Here is a 12,539-nt window from a genome sequence, read left to right as displayed (position 1 = left end):
ATCCTTGAATCTGTCCCTGCGTGTCCTCTTCTTTGAAGAATCCCCCCTGTGAGAAAACAGAGATACAGAGTTAGTACAGGCGCCTAGTTCTGTTTTTGAGTCATCATCCTTCTTTTAGAACTCTCTGTCCTGCTTGCATTCAATAAATGCATCTGATGCATCATCAGATATGTCTTTTAAAAAATCCTCTTCCACATATACTAACTGCATATATACATATATGGGAACAAATGCCTATTGTTTTGTGTAAACACAAGGACACAATAATGAAAAACTGATTGAAAAAAATCACAATTTGTTGGGTAATATCGAGACAAATGATTGTTCGGGCAGCCCTAACAAAATATTTTGGGCATTGCAGGAGCTGTACCTACAGTGTGGCTAATTCTGAGCAGCTACTGCAACACCAAAGCTCTGTGATGTTATATAATTACTCTGAGCAGTCCGAGATGACCTAATTCCATTGGATAGGACAGATTCGGCATATCAGAGTGTTTCTGACTGAGCTGGTGCACAGACAGATAGTGGTGGAGACGACTTTTACCAGGGGTCATCAAGAACACACCCACTCAATGAAAGCACTCTCACACCACTGATTCACAGAGTGGCAGAAAAAAAGAGCTCTGCACGGAGAAATCAACAAATGCATGGTGACACAGTGACATATATATGCACAGACAATGAGAAATTTTGAGCACATACATCCACGCACCATGGCTGTCATCAGTACCACCTCCACCACAGATAAAGCAGCTTATAAAACCATACAGCAATGCATCAATATGCAGCTCAACTACCAGCCTGCTCTTCAATTACAAAACACCCATATATATATATATATATATATATATATATATAAAGACATACTGAAACCATGCATACATGAGGACAGCCCTGCCGTGTCTGCACACGCACTGCAAGACATATGTGGCAGACGGACACATGTACACACACACACACACACACACACAGTCAATCTGCAGCATGTTAGAATGGAAAACAGACTCACCTTGATCGCCTCAAAGATCAATGGCAAGATGGGCTGGGCCTCGTCTTGCTTTCGCTCGTCTCCTTCTCCTTCTCTCTTCCAGCTCCCTCCGTCTCTCCGCAGACTAGCAGTGTGTGTCACCACGGCGAGAGAAAAAACACTTGGCGTCTTCATGAATATCCGCGGCTTCACCAGCCTCCCTCCCTCCCTGCCTCTCCCCTGCCACAGTGGTCTCCCCAGCCACCCCCCACCACCTCCACCACAGCCTCCGTGGAGAAGCCCCCGCCCCCCCCCCCCCCCCCTCCTTCTGCACAGTGTGTCCATTAATCCCATACAACAGCCTCCGCGCCTCCTCTCTCCATCGGTACCCCCACCTTTTTTTGTACCCTGGTAATGCCTTTTTTTCCTCTTAATAGCAGCCACACGCCGATTCTCTGCTTCAATAGCCAGGCGTCATTCTCTTCATTACACACACACACACACACACACACACACACACACACACACACACACACACACACACACACACACACACACACACACACACACACACACCACACACACACACAGTGATGCTCATATCATGAAAAGAAAATCCCAATAAAGGATCCATGCATCCTGTTACTCTCCCTTTGTCCCCTCATGTCCTTTTACAGTCATCCAAGGACATGCAGTACATCTACCAATTTTAAACCTCAAAACTGGAATCATTCTTTCTTTTTGTTTCATCTTGAACATTTTGAAATAAAGACTACTAAGAAGCTGAGCTTCCCAAAGCTGGAAAGAGCAACAAGCTTTTTGTGTTCAAGCAACATTTTATGAATGTACCCACTTGATGACAAACAAAGCAGTAAGGCTACGGCAGTTTATTTTCTCAATTATTTCTTTGAAGGGTCTATAAAATGTCAGAAAATATATATTTTTTTAAAAGTCCATCATAAGTTTCAAAAGCCCCAAACTCCTATTTTTTTCCCAGCCAACAGTCCCAAGCCAAATGATATTCAGTTTACTATAATGTTATAATGTAAGAAAAGCAAAGGTAGCAAATCCTCATATTTAAAAAGCTAGAACTGGAGACGTTTTGACATCTTTGCTTAATAAAAAGGCCTCAAGTGAGACATTATGAAAATAGTTATAGGTTACTTTTCAGTCCATCGATTGTGTTTTATTTCAACTGTGCTCTGTAAGACACTGACCAAATGTGAGAAGAGCCTCTAATGATCACAGTTAATATTCAGAAACTAAACTTGCTGACTTGTGCCTTTCCAACGCCTTCTCAAAATCAGAGCAAACTCAAACATCCAGAGGACCTGACTGTGACAATAACAACCACACATTGACATGAATATACAAATAAACACACCCAAGCAGTTCTGCATGAAGCTGTGACGCTATTCTGTTTCTCTCCCATCGGCTTTTACGGGCATTATCTAGATTTGATTTATTCCCCGGGCCTGCGCTGATTGTTTTCTATTTACAAAAGTGACTGCACAAAGAAGCTTTGCCTCAAAAAATCCTGCACAGACCACTAAATCAAACCCACCAATTAATTATGAGGGAGAGAGAGGGAGAGGGACACAGCAATTAATTATGCAAGCGAGAGAAAGAGAGAGATGGAGGGAGAAGTATGGCAGAAAATGAGACGGGACACACGGCAACTAGTGTAGAAGTTAATAAACACAAACCATGTCAAAACAACAAAAACTGAGCATGGTTTATTGTACAAGTTCTACGCCACAATTTAAAAACAGTGTCACAACTTCAAAGGTAAATACAACACAAAATGTACTGCTTGTAAAATATACTGACAAGTATACAAAAATGATAATGCATTTGGAGAGTTTAAATAACAAATCAGCAATGAAAAATATATTTTATTTGGACTTGTACTCAGCTGGAAAGACTTAGGGTATTCAGTTATTCATTTCAGTCATTCTTCATCCAAAAAATGTCAATCACGCTCTCACTCTCTGGCTGCTCAGACATTTTGCTGCTTTTCTCTGACTTGCATCACTGCGCATTTTTAGGATATTTCATAAATGCCAAGCCTAATTCAAAAATATAATCGTCAGATTAAAGGTCCAGTAAGTAGCCTTTAGGGGCATCTATTGGCATAAACTGAATATTTTAATAATAACTATGCTTTCAATAGTTTATAATAGGGGTCGACCAGTATATAGTACTTAACGAGATCGATTATTTCTATTCGGAGATATATATATATTTACATTAAAAATGAAAATATTTCTGTCAATATTTAGAATTTGGACTATAAAAATCTACAACACAAAACTTTGTTTAAATGCCCTTCGCAAATGCTGAAAACTTTTGACATCATATACAGCCAGTTCCCAACAACATGTTTTTAAAAAGTTCAGTGAAAATATTAATTAAAAAGCTGAATAAATAAAAATAGCTCCCTGAGGTTTGACTAAGTAAAAGTTTCTGCCATGATTACACTTTCTGCGCATGTATTACAGACCTTCCCTGGTGTTGGTTGAGTGTAATACGCACACTTTTTCATTCTTTTTATCGGTGATCATTAAAATAAAACGCAGATACAGATAATCTGCAAAATGCCAAATATCAGCCTTGATAATCTGCCAGGCCGATAATCTGTTTATAATCTAGTTTATAATCCCCTAAAATTTAAGTATAGTTGTGTTTTTGTTACGTTACAATTAGCCATATGTATATCTGCATATGGAGGAAATGCTTTCCCACTGAGTCCGCCATATTGTTCCACGGTAGCCCAGAATGGACAAACTGAACACTGACTCTGGCTAGTTTCAATTCTGCAAGATGCCACTAAATCCTACACACTAGACCTCTAACAGAGTTTTGAGAGATTTACTCTGAGAGGTCTGGAGTTCCCGCTACAGCCTGATCCCACACTGGATTTTTGAGGATCATACCGATATTAATTTTTGAGTTAGAAAAACCTCATAATGACATATCAGCTAGCATTTTTATATGCATACATTTGCAAACTATCTCAAAACATGTTTTGTCATTTCTTTACATCAATTTTTTGTTACGCATTACCTGACCCTAAACAGTGATACCTATGTAACTGTAATAACCAAATATCAGTTTATATATAGTTTCTATCCTGCCAGTTTGGCAGCCTAGCAGTAGTTCCTTTCATGGCAAAGAAGCGCACTAAAAACAACAATAGACAAAAAAAATCAATGTCATTTTAGTTAAATAACCTCCTTTGCTTTGATTTCAGATCATTTACTTAAAGTTCTAGTATAAAGGATTTGGTGGCAACTGGCGGTTAGGCTGCAGATTGCACAAACTGAAACTTTTCCCTAGTAACAAGCGTGTAGGAGAGCCATGGGACTGACACAAACACATGAATGGCCCTCTCCAGAGCCGGTGTTTGATTTGTTGGCTCCTGGCTGCTGTAGAAACAACATGGTGGACTCATAGAAGAGGACTCGCTTCATTAGTAAATACAAACAGCTCGATTTAAGGTAACAACAATAACAATTGTAGGTCTTGGAATTACAGTATAATCAAGAAAATGTATTTGTACTACTTTCAGTGTAAGTATTGGGAGAAAATTACTACATGCAATAAAATGCCCTTTGTGACTAATTCACTGTTATATACTATATCATTACATATATATTATTGTATTGTTGTAAAATCAGGATTTTAGCGTAGTAATTGGTTGTGGTGGAGCTCATCTTAAACTGTTTACTAATGATTATTTTCATGTTCTATTATTATTTTATCATTAACTGACAGACTAATACAAAATAATAATGATAAAAATTGTGAGAATGGAGGAAAATGCCATAAAAATTGACCAAAACCCAAAGTGACAACTATCATTTTTGTCTTGTCTGACAGTCAAAACTTCAATATTATTACAATGAATTTAAATTAGCAAAATTAAAAGCAATCCTGAATGTTCTTACAAGTAAAATTACTCAAATGATCTAAATAGTTAATTTTTGGTGAATCAACTAATCAACTGAGTACTTGTTTCGGCTGTACTTGTATTTTCCTTCCATCTTTAATAACAAAATGTCATACTTTATAAGCTCTTTGTATGTGTTGTGTGCAAAAATTCTGGGGTAACTAAAGCTGTCAAATAAATGTAGTGAAGTAAAAAAACACTATATTTCTCTCTGAGATGTGGTGGAGCAGCAGCAAAGTACAAATACATCAAAGTAAAGTACAAATACTTCAAATGTGTACATGAGTACAGCACTACACTGAATTATGGTAAAAAAACAAACATATAATCTAAATTCAACTTATCCATGTTTTTGCAGAAGTACTGTCTTTTTTTGTAGGATGTTAATTATTTTGTGCACCAAACAGCAGCTGCAGCTGTTACAGTCAGAATCTTTTGTACTGGAGAGAAACTAGCCTGAAAAAAAGGACATTTTTCAAGTCTGAGTAATTGATATTAGCTGTTACTGACTATAAATTACATTATTATTGCATTGCATTATTAAAATTGACAGAAATCGTGAATGAGATAACTTTAATTTATGTTTACCATATACAGGCTTCTCGTTTTATAGACGGTCTATCCTGAAACTGAGAGGGCGCTGTTGACCGCAGTAAAACAACAGATGCCGTTAGATAGTTTGATCTGTAAATGGTAGGTGCCTGCGATGGTATACTAAACTTTTTTCAAATTAAATATGACATTCAAATGACTTTTTAGATGTATCTGAGTTTCATGTGTCAGAGGTATAAGCAAATGTCTCTGATTTTAGCAGCTTCCCCTCCGTCTGTCGTGTTATTCTCATAAAACCAGATGGCTTGGTGGCTGTTTTCTCAACTGATCAGTCAAGCTGCTCTCTTTAAGCACAAAAGCTGTTCAAAATTTCAGGAGCAAGGACACAGCAGCAAACTATATGGCAAATAACAATATGTGTTGAGTAACGGCTGAAATCTAAAACTAATAAAATATTAATATCTAACTGTTAAGGTGGCATTATCAAAAACACCAGCTACATCAAAAGAAAGTCAGAAGCAGCAGGTTATCCGAGGTCTCGTTATCAAAAACTTGCAGCTTCTGTTTTTGGATATTGCACTTGTCAGAACAGTGCTAATCCAGTACTCTACATATGCACATTATCTTGAATATACGAGGCAGTATTTTCACACTGTTGGACTTTCATTCTGTGTCAGTTAACAAGGAATATTTCTCCCCCTCCTATTAATCTGATTCCTCACCCTCCTCTGAGTCAGGGACCCACAGTCCAGAGTCAATACATTTCCTCAGGATTTGTTTTCCTTCCTGTCAGGAGAAACACAGTGAACAGTTCAAGACAGAATCAATGCAATTAACAGACATTTTTTGCCAAACAAAGACACCTTCTTGCTTTAAATGACTGAAGATTCCTATTTTAGGTAGTTACAAACTCACCTCCAGACCCAGCTTGCTGATAGCTTCCTGCAGCATTTGAATGTTCTTCTCGTCAAAGCTTTTTTGTATTTCCTATAATACAAAACCAAAAAAAACGGCTAACATGGTCAAATAAACACAATGCACTAAACTGAGCACTGATGTCTCAGCACTGAAACTGAGTTAGTTTAGTGAGGGAAATACTTTCATAGTCACATTTGAAAATGTTTACTTCTACAATAATCCTGAAATCCATACCTTCACATGCATGTTCCAGTACTCAGTTTTTTACAGTTCTACGGATTTAGGACTTCATTTTACTTTCTTGTATAATAGTAATATTTTTCATGTGACTAAGGAGAAACAGAAACACTACATGTGTAATCATACTGAAAGTAGATAATGCTGTTTACCTCACACACAGCTCATGACTGGCTGACTGGTGGTGTCCACTCCGCTGAGCTGTGTATTGACTTCTCTGATTATCCAAATGGCAACACGCTTCATATCGATAGAATTTGCAAACAATGACTTCAAAGTCTACAAACAGTTTTCAAATCTGTGGAAAAAATGTAGTCTCTTGCACCGACTACACGGCCATGACAGTGAAATGATACTTTCACATAGCTCATGTTAGGAGCTATTAACTGGATGTGAATTATTTATGGAAGAAAAACATATGAATAAATATATACAAATAAAATAAAAATAAAACCAATGTAGAAAACAATAGCGGGCAAGGAGGAGGGGTGGCATGAATCTCAATTCCTTTCTTCTCCTGCTCAGTATAAACAGCATACTTACCACTATGCACACTATTTTATATTAAAAACAAGGTCAAAATAATGTATTTTTCTAACACCCCTAAGTATTAACAATGAACAACATATTAATTTGTGGCCATAACGCTCGGCTTGTACAGGCTGATCTGCAGCAACAAATTTTGGCTTGTAGCTTCAGCTGCTACAGCAAAACAAGACGGCCATTGATGCGGTGTGTAAAGTGGACGAAATGGGAGATGCTCTAACAGGCCTGCTGTTTTCTCTCACAGCCCCGGGGGATGCAAAGCAGGGCAACAACCACTTTTTTAGATGCACTGTAAGGTTATATCAGATATCGCATTGAAAACATCTCAAATGACAGTAAGCATGGAAACCTCCTATTTTCTAAACAGACTTTGTTGGATCTCCAGTCAGGAGTAACTAATTGGGTTGTTTAGAGACCCTTTATTGAATGAACATGATCACTTGGCATCACTGTCACATACTGAAGCAGAGCAATTCGCTCAGTTCTGATAATTTTCTGAAATTCATTCCTAAAACTGATTTCTAAATACTGTCAAAATTAAGCACCAGATATTTAATGCAAATTTATCAAGAGGAAACACAGTGGTAGGAATACCAGGGGCACAGCAAGCAGCAACTATAAAACTGAATGTCATAAAACCTAATTGGAACAATCAGCCTCTCCCATAAAAGGCTCTTAAATGTGCAACCGAAATAAAATTAAAACAGGATATTAGGATTTTTAACAAAAGTGTTAAAAGTTTAAAATAGTCAGTTATTCCACAAGTAAACAAACATTTGCTGATCATCATGATGACTTTCTCCCTGAAATACCCAGGACTTGTGTATGCTTGCATGTGTGTGTGAATGCTTTACCTTTGGCAGTGATTCATAGACCTCTACAGGGTCTAAACCACCTGGGCCCAGTCTCTTCTGCCTGTCTTCTTCCTCTAGTTCCTTCATAGTGCTCTCAATACGCATCTGCGCACAGCTGCGGATCCGCTCCTTCAGCAACTCCAGCTCATGGTCGAACGCATCTTGGTATGGCTTGTCTGCAGTCTGACATGGAGACAAAAAAATTTAAATGGCCAAATCCCCACAAGTACACCAACACAAATAACTTTCCCTGTGGAAAGTGCTTATATAGATGCAAGAGAGCATGTTTTTTTAACTACGCACCTTGATCTTCGAAAAGAATTGTCTGAAACAGCCTCTTGGGTCGACCTGAAGCGTCCGAGCCAAATCCAGGATGAACTGCATGACGATGGCCTGGTGGGCCACCTGCTCCATCAGCGCATGTTTCTACAAATACAAGGAGAATTTGCAAGGCTTTACCTGGCTTTTTTTTAAAAAAATTATTGTTGTTATTTCTTAAACCCAGAACATGCATGCACACTTTACTCACAGCACTCACCTCATCAATCTCAAAGTCAATACAGATGACAACCAGGCAGTTAGCCGTCTCTTCACACACCAGGTGTGGGTTGTCTGACAAATACTTCTGACTGTCGTCCCAACGCCGCAACATACCTGGTGCACATACAAACAAGTCCAGTAAAAAGTATAAGGTGTATTTTTGGCATAACATGGATGCTTTACACACATCTTCATACTGGCAACACAGAAGAACTATACAGTCAAAACAAGTTTTACCAGTTAGTGTCACCAAGTCCATACCTGATCAAACGTCTCCCATTCTGTTTCTGAGTTATGGCACATTATTATGGAACAGTAAAGTTGACCTTTGACCTTCTGGATATAAAATGTTCTCACTTCATCATATTATGCTATTACACATTTGTGGTAAATCTAGTCAGTTCATCATTGACACCAGGTTGTAAATTGTACCAAATATGAAAAAAAATCCCAGAGATATCAGAGAGAAATCTTGTCCATGACAATGGAACATACATACAGACAGACGGAGAACCCGAAAAACATCATGAAGATTGCAGGTTTCATGTACCACTTCTTAACAATCTTGGTGGTCCATCATTTTTGGAGTTCTACCCATACTAGAGACTTAAAGTCACAGAATGTTACCGGCTAATATGAAAGTAAATTTTTTTTTTTTTGTTTTTTTTTAAATCTGTCTCTTTTGAATCCCCAACAAAATCGGAGCACACCACTCAGTTGCCAGAGTAATCCTTTAAAAACATCAGCATACACCACAACTTATTCATTTGTAGCTGTCAGACTAACAAAGCCATAAATATCCCACCATATAGTAAACTTGAACTCCACTTGAAAAAATACACAATAGACATGTTGAACTCATTTGACCCCTACATTCTTGTGTCCAAAACTGTTGGGTCGTGATCACTGTGATTCACGTCCAATCCTCAGTATATAGTGTGACTGAAGAATCCCACAGTTTCACCTAAAAGCAGTATACAATTTATGAACACTAACCAAGAGCTACTTTCCACTATAAGTTAAATACACAAACAAAAAAGGGAATTTGAATGACTAGAATGGCCAAAGTACTGACCAAAATATTTTTTTCTGATTTTGCCATTTGGCCCCATCAGCATTGAATTATCTGTATAATGAGGGTGGAACAGTGAATGAGCAAGAGCCCACGAGGTGTTTGGTGGCTTTAAAACAATGTGAGGGAGCAGAAAGGCAAAGACAACAAATGCAGTCAGTCACATAAATACTTAAGCATACCAAAGTGTTTGATTTCCTTTGCGTACTTCTCCACAAATGTCTTGTGCTTCTCCACCTTTTCCTCTTGTGTTTCCTCCTTTGTTTCTAGTTTTACGTTGAGTACACTCTATAAAACAAGATAAACAGATAAATCAGGATACAGACAAGTCACCCTGAATCTAGCGTCCTTGATGCCACGCTTTACCTTGCTGAATCCTTCTTTGCTGATAGTGTCGACATTCCAGGCCCGTCTCTTTCCTTCTCGCCGGTGTTCTTCGATCATTTTCTCAAACTCTTTTTCATCTTTCTTCAGTTTTCTCACCTCAGCCCGGACTTTCTTTAGCTCAGCCTCTTTCTCCTCATCCCGCTGTCCATCGTTTATTCCTTCTTCCAACTCTTTGACTCGTCCCCGGGCTTCCTCTAATAGCGTCTTGCATTCTGCTAAGTTACACTCCAGATCTTCTCCTCTCTGCTGAAACTCAGCCATTTTCTCCAGCCGGTTCTGTCATGGCAGGCCAGAGTGAATAAGAGTTAAAAGATGAATGAAAAAGAAACATAAGACACAGATAGGGGGAGTTGAGGAGAGAGTGAAAGGGATAAAGTAAGAAGAAAAAGCTCACAAGTAAAATGAGAAGAAAACTTTGAGACAGAAGTGTAAACAAACATGCATGAGGGAAAGAAAATGCACATGCACATGCCTAATTACCACGGAGCTACATTTTTCCGATCTTTTATTTTAAAACAATGATGAACCAGTCCTAGATGTGGGAGAAGGGTCTGAACTCTGGGTCTGGAAAATATTGGCTGAAACCACTAAACCTATTGCCGTTGGGAAATGTAACACATTAAGGGCATAAATCAGAATGATTTCTCCAGTTTCATCTTAACTAAAACATAAGTGGCCAAATCTGAGGTTAAATTAGTATCAAAATACCAAAGTACCAACCCATAACAGTTCAAACACATTAACCAGAGCTATAACTGCAACTCTCCCACACCTTAGCGAGTTCTGATTCCCTACAGATGTCAGATTCAAAAAATACTGGCAGTGATAACAGACAAGGTAAGCCAGGGGGATGCTAGAGACAAAAGTCACTGACATTAACTAGTTATGTGACAACTCCAGGCACCAGCTAAGCTCATTACTTACATAAATCCAGAGCCATACAAACGGAGTTTGACTAATGCAACTGGGAGCCAGACTAGTTTAGTAATTCCTTTAATTTCAAGTGACTTGGGATTTTACACCTTACAGTTTGATGTTTATCTGTGGCAGTTGGGTTGGGAACCCTCTAAGGGCTTGCGAGATAAATCTGTGGGGTCGTAAGATGATTAACAGAATGGGAAAAAAGAAAGAAAATGTATGCAAGTGTGGACAGCTCAAAGAGGTCACGAGCCAAAAAGGTTGGGAAAGAACGATCTATGGTGACGTGAATGCTGTTAGTTAATGTTATTTCTAGAGCTTAATTAATACTTAATTTTTGACACTCAATATTTCAGACTTTTTAAAGAAATCTGACATGATATTTCAACCAATATTTATTTTAACTAAACTTCTAGTAAATATTTTATATGGATCCTTTAGGCTTGGTTGTTGTGACTCGGAAATGTACTGACAGGAAGATTTTACTCTTAAAAAACAAACTTGTCAGTGCCGTCTGATGCACAAAGCGTGACGGCAACACAGAACACTTTGACAAAATAATCTCAGCTAAATGTCCACTTATTAGCTTTATCCACAATTTCCATCTGCACTTATGCATTTTCATCAACAGACACCAACAGGAGGATATTTATGTCTTAGAGATGTGGTGGAAAACTCTAGAAAAGGCCCCGCTGATCATGTGATGCGGCTGTGCGTTCTGGAAAGAGCTGGTAAGTGCTTAAATCATTTATTTTTCTTGTGTTTTCCTTGGCATCCCTTCGATTTTACACCTATAGAGATGTCACTTGCACGTGTATTTTGTCTCCGCCATCTTCCTCCCGTTTCTTTTCTTAAACCTGTAAATCCTCTTGTTATCTTTGTTTTCAGGGAGATCTGCACGCTACACATGAAATGTTTCAAATTTCTTTAGTTAGCACATCATTTGTCACGAAATCTGAGGGGCCACAGTAACACCTGTTGGTCTCCTCTGGTTGTTGGTTGTGAACTAAAGTGACTTCTACTAGTAAAACTAACCAGGTACACGACTCCAAACGTCACGGCTACCACAAGTTTCACTGCTGACCCGGTGCCTCATCCTGAACAAGCTCGGTGTGTCGACAAACGGACTGGTAACATCTTCATCGTCCGACACGTAGATGTGATCCCAGACGCTGTAGTCGATGCCGGATCTGGTACTCATATCTGCGGCTCTTTCTGTCTCCAAACTGTGGGTTTTCCGTTTCAGGTGCAGAAGACGGACGCAGCAGATTAAGGAGGGGCACTTCACCGAGAGTGCGGCAGCAAACAAGACAGAAACTGACAGTTGACAATCCTCTTAATCGAGCAGCCACAGCCACAAGCTGTTTACACATGTCCCTGTCAAGTATCTGATCCGTTTCCATGGCTTCGCCTCTACCCGATCTGTTGTGCGCATGCGTAGGCAGTCATTTTGGACAGGTACCTACGGCAGCCTCACTTGGACAAACAGCATTTTTATCATGTTTTATACATGGATGTAGACCCTGCGGGATCCGATCTACGCATGCGTGGTCGAACTACCTACTTCAGCAGAGACAGAGGAAAAACCATCAGACC

The 12,539-nt window shown here is 38.9% G+C and overlaps 1 protein-coding gene across 2 annotated transcripts; it reads right to left on the bottom strand.

Moving 5' to 3' along the window:
- Positions 1-5,560: 5,560 nt before the first annotated feature.
- Positions 5,561-12,348, bottom strand: cdc37 (cell division cycle 37 homolog (S. cerevisiae)). 2 transcript variants are annotated; one of them, XM_042485984.1, is made up of 8 exons: positions 12,028-12,348; positions 10,005-10,301; positions 9,821-9,926; positions 8,565-8,680; positions 8,330-8,452; positions 8,027-8,209; positions 6,387-6,458; positions 5,561-6,257 (listed from the first exon to the last, which is right to left on the bottom strand). In XM_042485984.1, the coding sequence occupies exons 1-8, from the start codon at positions 12,142-12,144 to the stop codon at positions 6,177-6,179; spliced, it is 1,095 nt and encodes a 364-aa protein (XP_042341918.1). In that variant the 5' UTR covers positions 12,145-12,348; the 3' UTR covers positions 5,561-6,176. The 2 variants fall into 2 exon arrangements, with proteins under 2 accessions (XP_042341918.1, XP_042341917.1); XM_042485983.1 differs by lacking the exons at positions 5,561-6,257; positions 6,387-6,458 and having other exon boundaries at positions 7,777-8,209; positions 11,979-12,058.
- Between the last annotated feature and the right edge of the window lie 191 nt (positions 12,349-12,539).

Source organism: Plectropomus leopardus, chromosome 4, assembly GCF_008729295.1.
Source record: "Plectropomus leopardus isolate mb chromosome 4, YSFRI_Pleo_2.0, whole genome shotgun sequence".
Taxonomy (NCBI): domain Eukaryota; kingdom Metazoa; phylum Chordata; class Actinopteri; order Perciformes; family Serranidae; genus Plectropomus; species Plectropomus leopardus.
Note: the sequence above shows the minus strand (reverse complement) of the source record. Positions and strands in the feature narration are given on the sequence as shown.

Excerpts from the sequence above, each read along its gene's own strand:
- cdc37 (XM_042485984.1), bottom strand. The coding sequence starts at position 12,144 with ATGAGTACCAGATCCGGCATCGACTACAGCGTCTGGGATCACATCTAC. Across the intron at positions 10,302-12,027 it reads TGTTCAGGATGAGGCACCGG|AACCGGCTGGAGAAAATGGC; the intron begins GTCAGCAGTGAA and ends CTGCCATGACAG. Across the intron at positions 8,210-8,329 it reads AATTCTTTTCGAAGATCAAG|ACTGCAGACAAGCCATACCA; the intron begins GTGCGTAGTTAA and ends TCTCCATGTCAG.